The sequence below is a fragment of the Narcine bancroftii genome, unplaced genomic scaffold (genome assembly GCF_036971445.1).
Source record: "Narcine bancroftii isolate sNarBan1 unplaced genomic scaffold, sNarBan1.hap1 Scaffold_302, whole genome shotgun sequence".
Classification (NCBI taxonomy): domain Eukaryota; kingdom Metazoa; phylum Chordata; class Chondrichthyes; order Torpediniformes; family Narcinidae; genus Narcine; species Narcine bancroftii.
The window spans coordinates 176,329-196,813 of NW_027212039.1; the positions used below are offsets into that span (position 1 = coordinate 176,329).

General features: G+C 40.8%; 1 protein-coding gene across 4 annotated transcripts in view; it reads left to right on the forward strand.

Moving 5' to 3' along the window:
• Positions 1 to 20,485, forward strand: part of LOC138750907 (KN motif and ankyrin repeat domain-containing protein 1-like) — a 206,804-nt gene that overhangs the window by 141,737 nt on the left and 44,582 nt on the right. For all 4 annotated transcript variants that reach the window (XM_069913036.1, XM_069913034.1, XM_069913032.1 and 1 more), the window contains exon 3: positions 17,830 to 20,412. In XM_069913036.1, the coding sequence (XP_069769137.1) occupies positions 17,830 to 20,412 (2,583 nt within the window). The remainder of the gene's footprint in view (positions 1 to 17,829; positions 20,413 to 20,485) is intronic.

The following is a 20,485-nucleotide window of genomic DNA, read 5'->3' on the forward strand; positions in this document are numbered from 1 at the left end:
TTATTTAATATCTGGTTTAGATCTTCCCAAAATTTTTCCACTTTCTCACATGTCCAAATTGCATGTATTGTTGTTCCCGTTTCCTTTTTACAGCGAAAACATCTGTCTGATACTGTTGGGACCCATTTATTTAACTTTTGGGGTGTGATGTATAGTCTGTGTAATCAATTATATTGTATCATGCGTAACCTCGTGTTTATTGTATTTCTCATGGTTCCAGAGCATAGCTTTTCTCATGTTTCATTCTTTATCTTTATGTTTAGATCTTGTTCCCATTTTTGTTTAGGTTTACAGTTTGTTTCCTCGTTCTCTTTTTCTTGCAGTTTGATGTACATGTTTGTTATAAATTTTTTAATTATCATTGTGTCTGTAATCGCATATTCAAAATTGCTTCCTTCTGGTAAACCTCAGACTGTTTACCAATTTGTCCTTCAAATAGGTTTTCAGTTGGTGGTATGCAAACCTTGTATCGTGAGTTATATTATAGTTGTCCTTCATTTGTTCAAAAGATAATAATTTATTTCCCGAAAAACAATTTTCTATTCTTTTGATCCCTTTTCTCTCCCATTCTCTGAAGGAAAGGTTATTTATTGTGAAAGGGATTAGTTGATTTTGTGTCAATATTAATTTTGGTAGTTGATAATTTATTTTATTCCTTTCTATGTGAATCTTCTTCCAAATGTTGAGCAGATGGTGTAATACTGGTGAATTCCTACCTTGCACCAATTTTTCATCCCACTTATAGAGTATATGCTCACGTATCTTCTCCCCTATTTTATCTAGCTCTAATCTGGTCCAATCTGGTTTTTCCCTTGTTTGATAAAAATCTGATAGGTATCTTAATTGTGCTGCTCTATAATAATTCTTAAAGTTTGGTAGTTGTAAGCCTCCTTGTTTGTACCATTCTGTTAATTTATCTAGTGCTATCCTCGGTTTCCCCCATTTCCATAAGAATTTCCTTATTATTTTCTTTAGCTCCTTGAAGAATTTCTCTGTTAGGTGAATTGGTAATGATTGAAATAGGTATTGTATCCTTGGGAAGATGTCCATTTTAATACAGTTTATCCTTCCTATCAATGTTAGTGGTAAGTCTTTCCAGTGCTCTAAGTCATCTTGTAATTTTTTCATTAATGGCTGATAATTTAGTTTATATAGATGGCCGAGATTATTATTTAGTTGTATACCTAGGTATCGAATTGCTTGTGTTTGCCATCTAAATGGTGATTCTTCCTTAAACTTTGTGAAATCCACATTATTCATTGGCATTGCCTCAATTTTATTTGCGTTGATCTTGTACCCCGATACTTTTCCATATTCCTTCAATTTCTTATGTAATTCTTTTATTGATATTTCTGGTTCTGTTAAGTATATTATAACGTCATCTGCAAATAGACTGATTTTATATTCCTTCTCTTCTATTTTTATCCCTCGTATTTTTTCTGTTCTTATCAGTTCTGCTAGTGGTTCTATAGCTAACACGATCAGTGAGGGAGATAGTGGACATCCCTGCCTTGTTGATATGCTTAATTTAAATTGGTTTGATATATATCCATTTACTGTCACTTTCGCCAATGGCCCCTTATATAATCCTTTAATCCAATTAATATATTTCTCTGGAAGGTTGAATTTTTGTAGTACTTTGAATAAATAATTCCATTCTACTCTGTCAAAGGCTTTCTCTGCATCTAAAGCAACCGCTACTGTTGGAGTTTTGTTTCCTTGTACTGCATAGATTAAGTTAATGAACTTACAGATATTGTCCGTTGTTCATCTTTTTTTAATAAATCCAGTTTGGTCTAGTTTTACTATTTTTGGTACACAGTCAGCCAATCTGTTTGCAAATAATTTAGCTATTATCTTATAATCTCTGTTAAGTAGAGATATTGGTCTATACGATGCTGGTGTTATTGGATCTTTACCCGTCTTTGGTATTACTGTAATTATTGCTGTTTTGCATGAATCTGGTATGTTTTGTGTTTTTTCAATCTGGTTCATTACTTCCAGGAGAGGAGGAATTAATAAGTCTTTGAATGTTTTATAGAATTCTATTGGGAGTCCATCTTCTCCCGGTGTTTTATTGTTCGGTAGTTTTTTTTTAATATCTTCTGTATTTCTTCTATTTCAAATGGTTTTATTAATTTATTTTGCTCCTCTGTTTGTAATTTCAGTAGTTCAATTTTAGTTAGAAATTCATCTATTTTGCCTTCTTTCCCTTCGTTTTCAGTTTGATATAATTGTTCGTAGAATTCCCTGAAGTTTTCGTTGATATCCGTTGGGTTATATGTAATTTGTTTGTCCTTTTTCCTTGAGAGCATTCCTATAATTTAAGCTTTTTTTTAAATTTTTTTAAAATTTATGGTCCTTTAAGAACATGATCACAAGTGCTAATTACTGCTCAAGCCCCACAGCACCCTTATTTTATAAGCAAACTGTCAGTGCCCTCGTGCTTCAAAACAACAAAACAATTTCCTATATTCTGCCATCAATTTGTAGCCTTTGTCTAATCATTAACAACCAGAGCTCAAAGTACAGGTGTGTTATCAGCAAAAACCATGTAATAATAAAACATTGCTTTATTGGCCGTATGGACTATTTTTGTAATTTAAACTTTGTTAGCTTCTCAAAGATGACGCTCAAATTTTGAGGAATAATGGTGATAAAATTAAGACCTTTTGTTTGGCAGTTAATAGAAAGTTTACAAGGAAATTCTGCTGAATGAGCTGGCTCTATCATTGCTGGTTGTTTATTGCTGATGAGTCAGCGATATGTGGGCTAGTCTCTCTCTCTTGCTCTCTCTGGGTCTCTGTCCACTAAATAAAGGATGACATTTTCCACTGTGTGGGAGGAAGATGATTACAAGAGAAGCAAGTCAACTGCACGTGCCTTCATTTTATATGTATTGTAATGCGCGTCGAAAGATCCAAAGACTTGTTGATCCAAACCAAGGCTTTTATTAACTAAAAGACTGGAGCATATCACAAGTAGGCCGACCAGTCCAGAATGACCTGGTCTAGCCAGGAGCAATCCTTTAAGACCTGCCAGTAGGTGTGGCTACACTCTCAGCCATTCACAGTCATCCTACACTACTATCTGTACATATACACACTGGTGATAGAATCTACTATCACATGTAGTCTTGCATTTGTATCAAGAAACAAAATTGAAGGAGCAAAATGTGTTTAATAAGAGGCATAGATAAGCCCCTTACATACTGCCGATTCCATGTGAGTTAACTGACTAATTTAGCAGGTCTATTCCCAGTAATTGTGCAGTGTGAAGCGTCTCAACCTGGCAGGGCGAGTTAAATTCAACCGGGCTCTGACACTTGGTGGGGGCAAGTGTTAGAGCTTGGCTGAGTTAACTCACTAATTGTTTGGCAGTGTCAAAGCACAACCTGCTCCTGTGTTGTCACTGCTGGAGGCAGGATCCCTCTTAAAATGCTGAGTTGCTGATTTGGGAAAGGCTGCCCAGGAAGTTTTCTCACTTCCTAGGAAGATTGGCAGTGTGAAAGTGGCTATTGATCAGTCCAATACAACTTTTACATTGCCGCTGAGAAGCAGGGAATTTGCACAAATTTCCCACAATGCAGGCTGTGTAAAAAGGTCAGGACGGAAATTAGAAGCTAATTTCCATCCCGGCATTTTTCCTGCAAAAGCCCGATATTTTTGTGTCCAGCCTGCAATCTAAACTGAACTGTAGTCTGTCCTCAACAATACGCCTGACTGCCTCGCTCCAGCCATCTGTTGACTGCCCCCCCCACCCCATCTAACTCCCGATGTGGCAATAGGGGTACAGTGTGCTGCCAAGCACAGAATTCACTGGAGCACCAGGGATACGCAGAGTGGTTCCAGCCTGCATGGAGATTATGGGTAAGGAAAACAGCCATTGCTCCCACATTGAGCCAGCCGTCGCCTGCTTCTCTCCCACCAGGTGCTTGGAGCTGAGAGTCACCTTTCCATCAAAGATAAGAGAGGTCGCCCCTGGAGGCAGGGACTGGGTGGGGTCTTCTTCTGAAAAGGAGAATATTTGGATAATATTTTAAAAACTCAGTTATATTTGGAGGTAACTTTGATTCAACCTACCCCCACCTCACAGACGTCCTGTCTGTGAGAATGGCCATTCCAGAGGTAATATGCTATTTTATTATGGGAAATTAATGTTAATTTTGTGGGTTTTTTTTAAAAAAAAAGGTATAGTTGATACACAATACATCCCAAAACTTATTGTTTGTACTCTTGACTCCAAGTTCAAATCTTCTTTATTTGCATCATTCTTCAATAGTATTTTGGAGAAGATGTAGTGCTCTGGAGCAAGCAAAGCACTAACTTTTATTAAAATACAGCTCTTTTTTAAAAAAAAACCCAAAAGCCTCCAATAAATCCACAAAACCTGAGGCATTTTGCTTTGAGATTTATTTTCAGAATACCTTTCTGCTTGATTGTTTTCTGTGTCCATAAATATGAAAATAATTTGGCAGTCAAATTTAGCAAAACCTGCCTGTAAAAAGAAAACAGACATTTAGTATGCCTAAAACTACAGTAGGACTGGACTAACTTGCAGTATTAGCACCAATTAGTTGTATTCAGAAGCCTTTTTACAAACATTTTTTGGATATATGCTTCTCAAACTGACAAGCTATTTGAAAGATTTATTTTAAAATGTCCTTGAAAATTAATGAACTTTTAAAATCTCATCTGGTGAAAAAACAATCTCCACCCTGTTGTAAAACCTTGCATTGAGTCAATTTGCAGGCCATTGTCCCCTTTTCCTTCCCTCTCCCTGGTATTGAAATGAACACTGATTTTATTGTCAATGGATGCTGAGTAATCCTGCTGCTCAGGATTTGTACTATTTCACGCAGGTGTAGAATTCCTGATTTGTAACAGTTTAATTTTCGTTGCAAGCAAATGTTTGATAAACAAGTGATATAAAAGTACATTTCGTTTGCATGGTGTATTTATAATGCAATGATAAGAATTAATCTGGTGAATTTAGTTAGTGTTAGGGCAATCAACATTGTATATCACTGACGAGCATGTTTTTGAAGCTTGTTATGGGTGGGGCAACAGCTTGTTCACCTCTTTAAAGCACAAGATCCCAGGAAAAGCACTTTCCTGTAATCACTGACATTTTTTATATGAAAGAGGAAATCATTAAAGGGAAAAATAAAGTCATACAGGATGTACCAGCACCAATCCATGAAATCTGACAGTTCAGAAGTAAACTCTTTAGATCGTGCTGCAGCACATTCGGAAAAAGAACAGAAAGGTTGTTTTCTTCTTCCAAAGCCAGCTTTTCATTCTTTCCCCCTTCAGTGCAATTACTTCCCCTTCTCCTCAGTCAAAGCTGAACCTATCTCCTCCCTACCTACCTTAACTATACACCCCTTGACATGGAATCCCTCAAAATGACAAGCACTTGCCTCTGCCTGTCAGAGCAAAATCCAGGTTAATTTGATGGATGGATTTTGAGGAATATTTTAAACTCCATTCTCCTTGTCATCTTTTATGAACCCATCAGCTTGGTGAGTTTACTAACCTCTTCAGCCATGACCTTACCACCAAAAGTTCAATTTTCTGTCTTCTAATTTTTGCCCTTGAATTCACATCCCTTACTACCTGTTCCCTGCAGCCTTCCAACACATCAGATTCCAGTTGCCTTAGTCCTCTGACATTTGAATCCTTATTTACACAATGGACAATATGAAAATTGATGCCTCTCGACATTGCCAGGCTCTTTAATTCCTCTTCCACCCCCCCCACACCCCCCCCCCCAGTTCCTATTACAGTGTGTTATGTCTTCAATGGTTCTGCAAATTCACCCATTTTGTTTTGAAATAACATCACAACCACTGGCTTAATATTTTTTTTAAAAAAATATAGACATACAGCACAGTAATGCACCCTTCTGGCCTCTGAACTGTGCTGCCCAAAAACTCAATTAACCTACAACCTCCCCCCACCTACATTTTGAAGGATGGGAATAAACCACAAAGACATGGGGAGGACATGCATGAGGCACCACTGCATTCTAACCCAGATCTCTGGCACTGCAATAGCATTGTGCTACCTTACTCATTACCCAAAGACAATGTTCAACAGTAGGTTGCAGTAGAGAGGCAAATTCTGGGAGAGCATCGGGAGAGAGGGGAAATCTGGGCCCAGTATCCATTATTGCAATGATAAAGCAAAAGCAGGAGGAGGCAGGAGTGAGGACATGCATGCGGTTGCCAAGGGGAGCCCAGCTGCAAATACAAAAGAATCTGAAGGGTATTGACTTGGGATCAGAAAGTTGTTTAAAAACATTGAAAATGCCTGATGAGTGGCAGACAAGGGCGTAACAACATGACAAAGAACTGAGCAACCAAGACATCGAGTTAAAAAATCTGCACAAATGATTAAATAGGAATAAGCAGGCATTAAATATGAGAAGTTATATAAGCAGATATAACAAAGACATAACATCAGGGAGAAGTGTGGAAAAGGTTTTGCATCTAATGAAATAATTTGAGATGCACTGTAAAAAAAAAAATGCAACAGGCAAGCTGCCGTAAACAGCAGTGTAATACTTGCCAGATATTGAGTAATGTTAGCAATGAACTTTAACCAGGGTCTTATGGAATCTTTTACACTCATTCAGCGAGTGGATCTGTGATTTACTGCCTCCCCCAAAAACGGGTCACCTTCAATTTTTGTGCTTCTGACGAGAGGTTGCGAATTGAGCTCAAAATCTTCTGAGGCAAGATTGCCATTCATTAAGCCACAGCTGGACTGGTAATTGAGAAAGTGTGGACAAAATCATAAACTGTTTTGATTTATTGTAAATAATATTGATCATGTATGCTAGACCATCAAAAAAATTCTCTAAAGTGGCAAAGAGCTTCAGGTTTTGCTGTTGTTATTGAGAGGCTAACTGTCCCACTCAGATCCCAAGTAAAGATCAAATTACTTATTTTCATAGAAATACAGGTATTCTGAATTTGGGTAAGATCCAATGTTGGCCTCGCTCAGTACTTCATCCTGGTAATGAAGATTTGCCTGGGACAGAGCATGTGTTGCCTATTGATCAAAAGCAATGTATACACAGCAGAGTACGTTTTGTTCCACTTACCTATACATGCTTTGGGTCAGGGTAGATGTGGAGGAAAAATACAAGAGGTTGAGTTGGCTTTTCCATTTAATCTGAGCAGCCTCCATTATTGTGTGTTGCATTAATGAATGCAAGCTGCATATGTACATGTGTATGTCGTTAACGTTTAAATCTTACAAAGTAGTATTTGAAATAAATTTTATCAATGGATACAACCTAGCCAGTAGACTAAATCTGTTTGTCCTTAACTAACCAGAGCCATTTGGTTTATTTCAAGGAACAGTTATTGTGTTAATTTTACCAGAAAGCAAAATTCCTGAAAGTCTGGAGCTGTGTTCCCTCTAAAAGTCATTATTGCATCTGGGACAGGGTTCCATAACACACTCCATGTGGATTTCATCCAAAGAACTTCTTCCAGAATTGCTAAGAATCTGCAGACTAGTCAAATCTGTAGTTGTACACAGTAAAACCATTTTTTTAAAAAAGGGTTTTTTTTAACTTTTATTTACTGTTTATGAAGCTTAAATATTTAACACTGTCAATGGTTTTGTATGTAGTGTTCACATAAAAAAAAATGGATAGGATTGCAAGTAGCAACACCAAAATCCCATGCAGTAAGACTCATGAGAACCTGATTTAATTACCCTGAACTCATGACATTTGGCCCAGCCTGGTCTGTATGAAAAATAAGTGCTCACTCAAAACAGTGGCATTTTGAGCCCTACTAATACGATCTAGTGATTCAGTTGATTTAAGTGACTGTGATTGCAAATTCACTGGAAACAAACTGTTTCATTCAGTTTGTGTTGTGCAGGTTTTGAACTTCATCTACCTGGATCAACCGTCTATAAAACCATCTAGATAATGTACTGCTTGTAAACTATCAGGGGCATTTTCATGGATCAAAATGTTACTGTCTAGAGTTATCAAGTGGCTGTTATGATGTATATCATAATGCAGTGATATTTCTCCCCACCTATTCCTCTGTTGTCACCAAGTCCACTTGTAACTCATTGTCATTGTCCACAGTGATTTCCTACCTCAGTGTGCAGCCAGAAATTAACTTGGACCTATGAGGTCAGTTTATAAACTGGTGATGTCATTACCTCATCTTCTCTGGTTATAAAGTGAAGCTGAAGGCATTTCTTTTTTTTTTGAAACTTTATTTATTAATTTTAACATATAAAGGAAGTAAGTAATACACGTACAAAAAAAAAATAAAGTAATACAAGTATAATATAAAATAGTTAATACAATACCAATCTCGGCATCTCCCCTAACGACTAAAAACTAAGACTATGAAAAAAAAACTATTTTTAACCCCTAAACCCCCCTCCCCACCCCCACGATAAAGAGTGAAGAATTAATACTATTAGTATAATAATAAAAAAATAAAAAATATATATCTTAAAAAAAGATCAATATATAAAAACAAACAAAAAAAACAAAACAAAACAAAAAAGGTATTAATTAAGTATTAATTATTAATCCAAAAATTTTTATTATATAAAAATATATATATAAAAACAAAAAGATGAAGGCATTTCTAATTGTCTTTTGACCAATATTGCAAGGACTTAATGCAGTATTAGTCAACTGAAATGTGTACAAATGGCACAATGTTTCAATCTTCAGAAATGTGTGGCTCCATACCAAATGCCAAGCTAAGGTTGACATGGTATCTAACAGTTAGATCTGAACAATACTCAAAGGCGCTTTTATACTTTGCATTTGACTGCAAGGAAAAATAGAACACTGTGTAGAGATCACAATTCCAGTGTCATTAGAAGTAGGCCATCACCAGAAAAGCACAACGAATGACAAAATAAGCTCTGTCTCAAATTGGGAAAATGTATTTCTTGTACTTGGTTCAAACAAGGATAACATAAATGTTAATTTATGTATTATTGCAGTATTTTGTTGAATGAGTTTTGTGAAAGCTTTGAAGATGATATTCCTATCAGCATGTTCATGTGTTTTACTCATGGATCTTTCATGTAGATGGTTTTAATTTGGAAGTTGATTTAATTCTTTTTGTACTCAATTGTTTAAACTAAGTTTGATTTGACAGGAAATCTTGTTTCGCCAATTAAAAAATATCAAATGTTTGATATACATCTATTGTTTTAGCACTTGTACTATGCATGACAATGAGCCAGTTTCTCCATTCAAGGTTTAGGGTCCATTGAGCATGTCAAGCAGATATTGTCTAAAGTGGAACAAAATAGTACTACTTAGTGCAGCTGTTTGAGCTGTAAATGAGTTGCAGCCCATGGGTATGATTGCATTTCAAATGATAGTATGAAAACCAGTTATTGTGTACACATCTGGATACAATGTACTATTGGAGCTTTGACCTACACAGCTGTACTGGCCTGTACAAGGCAGCACACATGATCCTTTTTTTTTAGAAGGATATTGTTCTGCTTTTAGCATGAAATATTTGATTCACATTAACAATTAACATCATACAATATTCCTGCAACAATGCCATATTTTGGGCTGGTTTAGTTTTTTTTAATAATCTCTCAGTTGGTTCCTTTACTAAGAACTTTAATGATGACTTACCTGACCCTTATCTGCATTTCATTGATCTGGAATTGTTGTGAATTTGGGAAGATTAAAATTGTAAGGAGACGTTACTAATTATTCTTCCCCCCCCTGCCCCCTCCTTATTGTTTCAGCTTCCATCCATGATCTTTAACCGTATAATGGTAATCACTTTGTTACTAATTATTCTTCCCCCCTGCCCCTCCTATTGTTTCAGCTTCCATCCATGATCTTTAACCGTATAATGGTAATCACTTTGTTACTCTCATAATTACAGATTTTTGAAATATCTGAGCTATTTGAATGATTGCTTGTATTTTTTAAAAAGTATACCATGCTCCTGACATTTCCTCCCATTCCTCTATTCTCTTTTGCCTCAAGATCCCTTGCCACAATTAAGGTGCATTCGCTTTGCAGATTATTTTGTTTCTTCAGATACAGGAAGATTGGTTCTGTATTTGGTCATTCAGTCCCTCTTGTTCAGGCATTCAATAAAATTATTTCTGATATCTTACCTTGGCACTAGTTCTCTGAAATAATCCATATCCTTTGATTCTCTTTATGTTCAAAAATCTACCTTTCATGAATATGCACAGCAACTGAGCCTCCACGACTCTTTGTTTGAGAACTTCATAGATTGGTGAAGATATTTTTCTGATGATTTCCATGAATGGCTTGCACGGTGACAATTATTTCTCATAGAAGGCACCTCGGCCAATGGGAACTTCCTCCCCATACCTGCCCATTTAAGCCTGCAAGAATTTTGCATGATTCAGTGAGATCATCTCATACTTCCAACTTCTCAACAGTATGTTTATTGTTCTCTCCTCATGGATAATCCTCCCATCCCAGAAATCTATCCCTATTGCAAGTTTACTCTTCCTCGGAGAGGTAGACTTGACCTACAGCCAATACTCCAGAAGTCATTTACCAGGGTACTACTTAATTGCTGTAAGACATGGTTTTGCATTGAAATGCTCTTGCCAAAAACAGAAAGATACTTTTTGGCTTTTCAAAATTCTTGCTGCATCTGCATGTCAAATTCCTGTGGTTCTAGCACGATGATCCTCTTGGCTCTCTGAATACTAGGCTTTCAAACTCTCACAACTCAAAACACCTTCAATTTTTTTAAAAGAGAATGGATGTCATGTTTCATTCCATCTGCCTCCCTGAAATTTCTCCATATCCTCCTCAAAACTCACACTCTCATTTGTTTTGCATCATCAAGTGATAGAAATGTTATACTTGCTCCCCTCATCCAAATCATTGATACAAATTATGAGCAGCTTCATTAGAGGAGGCCCCTGTGCATTAGTTTGCCCAGATTTGATGAGCCAGGAGGGTCACTTCCAAATCTCCTCATGGTGTGATGAGCATCCCTAACACCAGCACCAACCCCCCCCCCACCTCCCAGCACCTGGAATATGTGCACTCTTTCCAAATTCTTCTCGTGATGACATGCCTCTACAAATTTTGATTGCAACAAGGGACACAGTTGTACCGGTAGTTACTGAGAGAAGTGAAATAAAAGAATACACACTGTGAATTGCTGCACTTGCAACGGTTTTGTTTTGAAAAGTCCACGCTGCATGGTCAGTGACATCACGATGCAGCCGAGTGAGCGTGCTTGGCCTGTTTGAACATGGGAGAAGATGTACTTGGTGGTGCCATCTTGATGCGGCTGCTCCGCTGCCATGACCGTAACATCGCGAGGCCAGATTGTCTGCGTCTCAATATGCACCACCACACAACCACGCCCCCCCACCCAAGAACCGGCTCTAGCATTCCATTACCCCTGAGAGTAGTGGGCTTGATCTTTGGGAGGTCATTCCCAGAGCTTGGGTTGCACTGGCACGACCGTCTGGCTGAGGTCGAGGTGTGCGGGCTTCAGCCAGTCGGCTGTGAACAGCTCCTCTCTACCCACAATGTCCAGTGTGAATGTTTTTCCCGTGCTGCGTAGGGGGGTGAAATGCGGTCCACGGTGGACAAAAACAAAGTGTAGTTAATAAGTCCTAAGGAATGGACGCGGGCCAGTGCCCATGGTGTAAGGCGGGGGGGGGGGGGGAGTGCGAAGGAGACTAACCTGTCCGGTACTTTTGCTACACTGCTCTCCCCTCAGTGTCTGGATCTCGAACGGTGGGAAGAATTCACCTGGCAGGATTAATGGGGCGCCATGCACCAATTCAATGGAGGAGGCCTGCAAGTCCTCTTTGGGTGCAGTTCGGATGCCCAGTAGGACTCAGGGGAGCTTGTCCATCCAGCTGGAGCCAGTTAAACAGGCCATGAGAGCTGACTTCAGGTGGTGGTGGAAGCGTTCGCCAAGGCCAATGGATTGCGGGTAGTAGGCAGTGGTGTGGTGCAGATTAGTGCCCAATAGAGTTGCTAGCTGTGTCCACAGTGCCGATGTAAACTGTGCTTCTCTGTCAGTGGTAATATGAGCTCGTATCCTAAACCTTGCAATCCAATGCGTGAGTAGTGCCCTGGAGCAGGAATCTGTTGAAGTGTCTTTTAATGGGATGGCTTCTGGCCATTTTGTGGTGTGGTCTACCACCGTTAGCAGTTACTGAGTGTCCCGGGAGACAGATAGTGGGCCCACTATGTTGACATATATATGCTCAAACTGTCTCTTCGGACAGTCGAACTGCTGGACAGGAGTCTTGACACGTTGGTGGACCTTGGAGGACTGCACTGGGTGCAATTGCGGGCCAGTTTGGCAACTTCCTTCCTCAAGCCATACCATTTCAAACCTCTCCACCACTATGAATGTTGTGGTCTTTATGGATGGGTGGGTGAGGTCATGGACTGCCTGGCACCTCCATTGCTGTGGTATGACCAGGCGTGGTGAGCCAGTGGAAACATCGCACAACAGTTTGTCGGAGCTGCCTGGTAAGCTGATGTCGTTAAAGTAGAGTCCAGTGATGGCTGTATGGAAGAACTGCGTTTCCACGTCCTCTTTTTGGGCCTGCGCCAGTTGGGAGTAGTCCATCCCGGGGGACAAGGTTTGGATGGTGGGTCGATAAAGGGTGTCGGCCACAACATTGTCCTTGCCAGAGAGGTGCCCGATGGCAGTAGTGAAATCTGATACGTACGATAGGTGGCGTTGCTTGTGCGCTGACCAGGGATCCTCAACCATAGAGAAGGCATGCGTGGTTGGAAAAAAACCGTGAATGGTCTGTTCACCAGAAAGTAGCGGAAATGTCTAATGGCAAGGTAGAGTGCCAGGAGTTCCCTGTCAAATGCGCTGTATTTAAGTTCTTGGGGGCGTAGATGGTGACTGAAAAAGGCTAACAGCCTCCACTGACCATCGACAAACTGTTCAAGGACACCCCTGATGGCTGTTGCTGATGTGTTGCCATGGGCACATTTGATCTGGGGTGGCTTTGGCCAGGGTGCTCTTAGTTGCGGTGAAAGCCTCGTTGACCTCCTCTGTCCAATCTAGAACCTTTCATTTGGCCAACATCATGGTGAACAGTGGTTGCATGATGGGTGCTGCCCCTGGGAAGAAGCGGTTATTGAAATTAACCATCCCAGTGAATTCCTGGAGGCCGTTGAGGATGTTCAGGCAGCCGAACTGGCATATGGCTGCAACTTTTTCTGTTGATGTTGTTGCCCCTTCTACAGTGATAGTGTGGTCCAGGAATTGCATGGAGTCTTTGCTGAACTGACACTTTGCCAAGTTGACTGTGAGGCTGAAATTGGACAAGTGTGTGTAGATTCTGTGGAGATGATCCTCATGCTCTTCATGGTCCTTGCTTGCGATGAGTATGTCATCCAGGTAGATGAACACAAAGTCCAGGTCTCTGCCCACCACGTCTATCAAGCACAGAAAGGTTTGTGCCGCATTCTTGAGGCCAAATGGCAGGCGGAGGAATTCAGAAAGTCTGAATGGATTGTTGATGGCCGTCAACCTTTGAGAAAACCTTTGCGCCACGCAGGTTGGCCGTGAAATCTTGTATATGCAGGATTGTGTTGCAGTCGGGTGTGGTAGAGTCATTAATTACCGCCTGTCTAAGGACTTGGGGACCACATGAAGTGGGGACATCCACTGACTGTCAGATCTGCGGACTATGCCCAATTCCTGCATCCGAGAAAACTCTTCTTTGGCCCCCGTTTCCAGGGGAAGCTTCTGGCTTTGGCATGGAGCGGGGGGCCCTCGGTCGGGATATGGTGTTGCACCCCATGCTGTGACATGGCAGAAATAAACTGAGGATGGATGGGAAATCGTCTAGGATGTGGCTGTACTCGTCCTTTGGGGCGCTCACCGTGGCCATGCTTGCATTGCGAGCATTGGTTGCTTTAAGGTGGACAGTCTGGAATGTCTGGGCGTGGACCAGGTGTTTGGCCTTCATGTCCACCAGCAGCCTGTGGGCTCATAGAAAGTCTGCGCCGAGGAGTGATATGTCCACAGAGGGTAGTGTGAAATTCCACTGGAACTTTTCTCTGCCAAGTTGTATTTGAACGTTGCACGTGCCAAAGGTCTTGATGTCGGTGTTGTTTGCCCCCCAGAGTGTGGGACCTCGTGGACGCTTTTGTGTTTCCAGGGCGGTTGGCAGGATGACACTGAGTTCAGCGTCCATGTTGACCATGAAATGTTGGCTTCTAGCCTTGTCAGTGGTGTGCAATAGGCTATTGGTGTGGCTAGCCACCGTAGCCGTGAGCGGCAGCTGGCCTGGGCATTTCCAAAAATGAGCAGGGCTGCCTTCATCTTCGTGCTTGTGCCCCACAGCATTTGTAATTAAAAACACCAGTTAGCATTCTGTGCCTCTGCTGGCTTGCGGCGGCGCGGTTTTGCTCGGTTCAGATGGGGCCTAGTCAACTGGTTCACGGCGGACTTGTTTTCGTGTTTCGTACGCCACAACACATCTGCTCTGGCCACGACCTTGAGTGGGTCTGAAAAACTTCGTCTGCCAGTTGTATGTCATCTGGCATCTGTTCCAGGAAGGCCTGCTCAAACATGAGACCTGGCTTGTGGCCCTCTGTAAGTGTGAGCATTTCATCCATAAGGGCGGAAGGTGCACTGTCTCCTAAGCCATCTTGGTGCATAAGCCTGGCAACGCACTGACATCTGGACAGGCTAAAAGTACTCAGGAGGAGTTTCTTGAGAGCTGGGCTTTTTCCTTCCTCATACGTGTTGTGTATCAGGTTGTCCACTCTGGCTGCGGTCTCTTGGTCTAGGGAGCTAACGATATGTTAAAACATTGTCAAGTCGGAGGTGATCTGCCAGAAATGAAATTGCACTCCTGCTTGCCTGAACCAAGTGCATGGGCGAAGTGTCCATAAGGTTGGCAATTTCATAGCCACTTCTTTGCTGCAGCGTCCATGGTGTAGAGTCCAGAATCATCTGGGCTCGATGGGGTCACCAATGTAGAGGGAAGTGAAATAAAAGACTGCACACTGTGAGTTGCTTGCACTTCTAAAGTTTTTTTTTTAAAGCTTGTGCTGCGCCTTATAAGGCCCACCCACACATGGGAAGTGACATGATGACGCAGCCAAGTGCACTTGCACGGCCCGTTTGAGCACGGGAGAAGATGCACTCGGCAGTGCCATCTGCTGCAGCCATAACATTTCGGAGCTGGTTCGCTTGCGTCTCGATGTGCGCCCCCACACAGTTATAATTTAAATGTTGGACACACACTGCCAGATTGCTGTACAGATTAATGTCATTGTGTTGATTATTAAGAATAATTAATTTGAAGGCCATTAATATTATTCAGTATCACATAAATTACTTGGTGTAATGCAGAAAATCACATATTTGATGTGCAGAATGCACTGTTACATATAATTGACAACTGATCAGTTCCTCATGCATGATTTTACAATGTTTAAGAATATTTCTGCTTTCCTGTGGGGAAAGTGATAGGCAGGTGTCCACGTTGTTTGTGATAAATACCAAGATTCCCAGATGGGCCTAGTTGTCTTGTCTTGTCTGCTCTCATCAAGCTTTTCATTTGGGTCTGCTGGCCCAGCCCCATCAAACCTGCTGTTATCCAATCACTGGTTCAACTGTCAGCCAAATGCATCAGGCAGTCACAAGAAAGATGCTTCTGAATGGATGGGTAGTATCCAATAACAAAGGCACATGGATGCTCTGAACTTGAGATGGAACCATAGCATTCAATGAAAGCTGGATATTTGGCTGATACCTCACTCTCTTAACACAAAGGCTTAAAACTGGTGAAGAAACACAGCTGTGAAATATTTGATTCCCACCCCATGCTGGTAATACGTGATCAAGCGTTCAAAAATGAAAACAAGAACTACTGAATGAAGCAAATAGCTCATTAATTTGTGTGTGTGATCAATTTCCAAAATTTGAAACTAAACTTTTACAGATGTGTAAAGTATACTTTACTTTTTAAAGGTGTAAATTATTTCAAGACTTGTACAAGCCAACAATTTCCATTGCTGTTAAGAGTTTTAAACTGCTGCAGTGTGTGAATTTTATTAAGAAATGTAAGCTTGTAGACGCCCTCCTCCACCACCAACACTTGTTGGATCAATGTTACATTCTACCAGAATATGCTTTACATTTTTTTAAACATGTCAGTTGAATGAACAGAAGAAGCTCTGTTTCAGTTTAAAAAGACAGTGTTCAACAGCAGGTGGGAGAGCTGGGGCATATTCCGAAAAGGCATTTCATTGGTGTCAGTCCAGCATGTGCTACGGTGTGCTGTACTTGGCTAAGTTTACGCTAATACTGGAATTTTCCCTTATAGGGCACAGCACGAGTCAGAGCAGGCAGGGCTTCGATTGACGAGGTTTTGCAGTCCAGTTGAAGTTTGCTGAAAATGTGTTTAAGTCCCGTATCAGAGATTACAGAAGCAAATTGTTTCTTGGGGTTTGAAGGGAGAGAGGAGAGAGAAGTTTGAATGTAAACTTAGCCACCATTACTCAAGCTGGATCTTGTTTCCTCACAGTTGCTTGTCTGCAGTTGTAAGTAATGGAATTCTCCTTTCCTGTTTGGTAGAATAGGCCAAAACTGTCATAGTTCATAAGTCTGAAGGAGCAGCCGTTTTTTAATGCTGTAGCATTGCTTCAAAACAGCTCCATAATATACAATAATTAGCTTGACTGGATAACTTTGTTCCAGCAGTTTTTTTTAATGCTCTTTCTTCCCTCCTGTTATTTGATTAGGCAGCTCCTCACTTGCTGTGGAATTTCTGACTCTTGTCAGAAACGGGTCTGACTGCATATTTTTAGAGAATGTGCCCAGAGCTGAGCAAAACTTGATTAGGACTGTACTGTAGCAAGTAAAAGAGCTGTTGGCTAAACACAAGGGGATAGAGTCGGTCTTTAAAACTCCTCAAGTTAGTAAAAATATGAACTCTCCTCCTCTCTTTTGTAGTAAACTTGGATAAAAGGAAATATTGTCAGCAGTATTTCTTTTGTTTCAACAGGATTTGTTTGTGCAATTTCTTGTTATATTTCTAACCCTTGCCCTGGTGGAACCTGTCACTGTACGATTCACTGCAGTGAGTGTAGTCATCTGGTTAAGGCGCAACAGTACAGCTTCAAAGCTTAAGCTGCATTAAGTTCCATTTTTAGCAGAATGCCATAAATCTGTTCAAATCGAGGTATTCAGAGTGATAAATTTTTATCCATTTAATGTACCATCTTAATAAAATTGTTAAATCCATGAAGTAGATGTGACTTGTAATAAGATTACAAACCCTTTGAAGTGTGCCTTCCGTCTTTCTGTTCTGAGCATTAGGAGGAATTACCTTTGTGAAAAGGTGGACAACAGGGGATCTGAGTGACGAGAATCTGGAAACTTGAATGTTCATGCCAAAAATTGTACTGCCTGAGTTATGCCTTTGTTGAAGCTAAATAATTATCGGAGGAAAGTCGTGGACAACAGACTAACAAAAATGTTTTATGTATGCACTGGTCATCATAAAATGATGTGAGTGAATGATTCACTTGGAAAATTATTCACAGTTCACTCAAACTGGCCAGCACAAAACATAATTTAAAAGTGATCTTATGAGACTGAATATAAATTGCTCAGAATTTAAGTACGTGAGCACTCATTTAAGTTACCAAAAGATTGTCATTATGTTTTGATAAAGATTGAAGTAATTTAAAATAAAACCTCTTATTTCTGCCAATTTCTTTTGGAAATAGACGTGTTGCTTGCATGGACAATAAAAACAAACTAACAATTTCATTTATCATTTTCCCCAACAGAAAAAGGAAATGTTTCCTTAAACCCAGAAGATGAGAAGGATCCACAATCTCCATATTCTGTGGAAACTCCTTATGGTTTTCAAATTGACCTGGACTTTCTAAAATATGTAGATGATATACAACGAGGAAATACGATAAAGAAATTGAATATTCAAAGGAAGTCCAAAGTGGCAAAAGGTCCTACAAACCCCAGAAGTGCTGGAGATCAGGTTAGTGGATGGACATCCACAGAATCCCTGTCCTCGTCCAACAGTGAAGACAGCAAATTGTCACCATCCTTGTTTATTGGTGCAAGAAGCCAGCATACTCCTCATCTAAGGATCAATGGAACTGAGGCATCCCCAGCACTTTTAAGTGTTCAAGAAAACAAACTGTTACCTCCGCCATCACCAAGGCCAGTAGCTCATAATTTCCATGTTGAAAAAACTCTGATGGAAACCCGCAGAAGGTTGGAGCAAGAGCGATTGATTATGCAGTCGGCTGTTGGTGATACAAGGCGCCCTAGGTTTGCAAGTTTTGGAGGCACAAGTTCATTTATTGGATCCACAGGACTTCATCCAGTATCCCAGAATTCCCAGCAAATTCAAAATGGCTTCCAGACAAATGGAGATTACAATCCTTATTTTGCTTCCTCAATTGGCAGCTCGATTCGTCACAGCCCTTTGAGCTCTGGCATCACAACACCTGTCACGAATGTCACCCCAGTGCATCTGCAGCACATCAGGGAGCAAATGGTTGTGGCACTTCGGCGACTGAAGGAGCTTGAGGAACAAGTGAAAACAATTCCAATTCTACAGGTAAAAATATCCGTGCTGCAGGAAGAGAGAAGGCAACTAACAGCACAGCTGAAAAGCCAAAAGACTGTCAATCAGAATGCTGCTGGTGGGTTTCGAAAACGATCCTATAGTGCAGGAAATGCAGATCATTTTGAACAACTGCTACAGCACAAGCAGGGTGGAGAACTGCACATAGACTCGGAGGATGAAATGGAAAGCTTAGAACAGACTTCTTTGAGAATGGAAGAATTCCGGCAACTGACGGCAGAAATGCAAGCGCTTGAGAAAAATATTCAGGATGGGGGTGACGAGAAGCAGAGCACACATCAATTGGTGAAAGCAAGAGAGTACAGGTCGGTGGCTGTAGGAGCAGATGTGAGCATGGATGAACTTGTAGTGTATAGTCAAGCCAAAAGAAGTTTCAAAGATGTCGCAGTGAGGGCAGCTGTCGAGCAGTCCGACGTCAGTGTTGGGGTCACTGAGACTCTTTTGGGAATCACCACAGAGGCCGAAATGGAAATAGAGTTGCAACAGCAGACCATTGATGCACTGAAAGAGAAAATCTACAGGCTTGAGGTGCAATTAAAGGACACTACTCACGAAGTGGAAATGAATAAATTAAAATTAGAGCTGCAGGTTGCTGGATCAAGGAAAAGGACAGATAAACATGTCATGGCACAACCTCCAGCTGCCAGTGTATCAGTGCAAGCAGTGGTGCAAATGAAAAACCAAATAGTAGGTAACCATGTAAACTATTGTGATGCTTGTGTGGGCACTCAGCAGCAAGCACAAAGCACTGGAGTTGCTTGTTGGCCTAAATGTCAAGATATTGCTGTGGGGTCAGATGTACCAATGAACTGCTGGGTCATACACAAGAAGGTGGAATTGCAGGATAAAGCTGTGGGTCACCGTGTTGTAATGTGTGATAAAGCAGTGAATTGTGGGCGACAGATAAGTTTCTGCGATGCAGCTGTTAATACAGAAGAAACAATGGAGGATGAAGATTTTACCAAGATGAAAGTTAGGGAATTTAAATCGACAGGGTCTGGTGATTGTTCAGTGGATGTCATTATTTGCCAACCAAAAGAACTAAGGTCTTTCAGCACAAACACATTGCAGATTAATACAGTTGATTCAGAAGTAATGGCAGTACCCCAAACAGCAAACAAACAAATGCACACAGATGTGAATAGATTGAACCAATTCACTAACACTGAGCCAGTAACCCTTCAAGACTCTACCACCAATACCATGGTGAACAACTGTAATAAGGAGACCAATACGACAGCCATTGAAACACGAACTGTAGCTGTGGGAGATGGTAGAGTGAAGGATATCAACACGATTGTTAGAACCCGCTCCGTTGGTGTTGGCACAACATCCCCTTGTGACATTAATTTGGACAAGTCCTCTGTCAAGACCGAAGATGTTGGAATTGGTCATTTAAGCATAAGCCAAAACTTTCTTGTTGGTTTGAGAACGAGAAGTATTGCTTGTGGTGATGATTCTGCGTTTGCTACAAAATGCCAAGGTGTAGAGCAGAATCCTGGGGCAGATTCCACGTTGAACCATTACGTTGAGCGCGTACAAAAGTTGTTGCAAGAGCAGCAGATGCTGCTTGCTGAAAATTATACTGAATTGGCTGACGCATTTGGACAACAACCCCATTCACAGATTGGGTCCCTCAACTCCCAGCTCCTCAATACACTGACTTCTATAAATTCAGTCATGAAATATGGGAGCAATGAGGAAATAAGAAGCAATGATAATGGCAGCCCTTGCATGGACTCTACAGGTGGGATTTCAGGTTAGTCACAAATCTAAACTATTTGTGGATGTCTTTATAGCTAAGTGCGGTGCTTTCATTGGTTCCATCACTC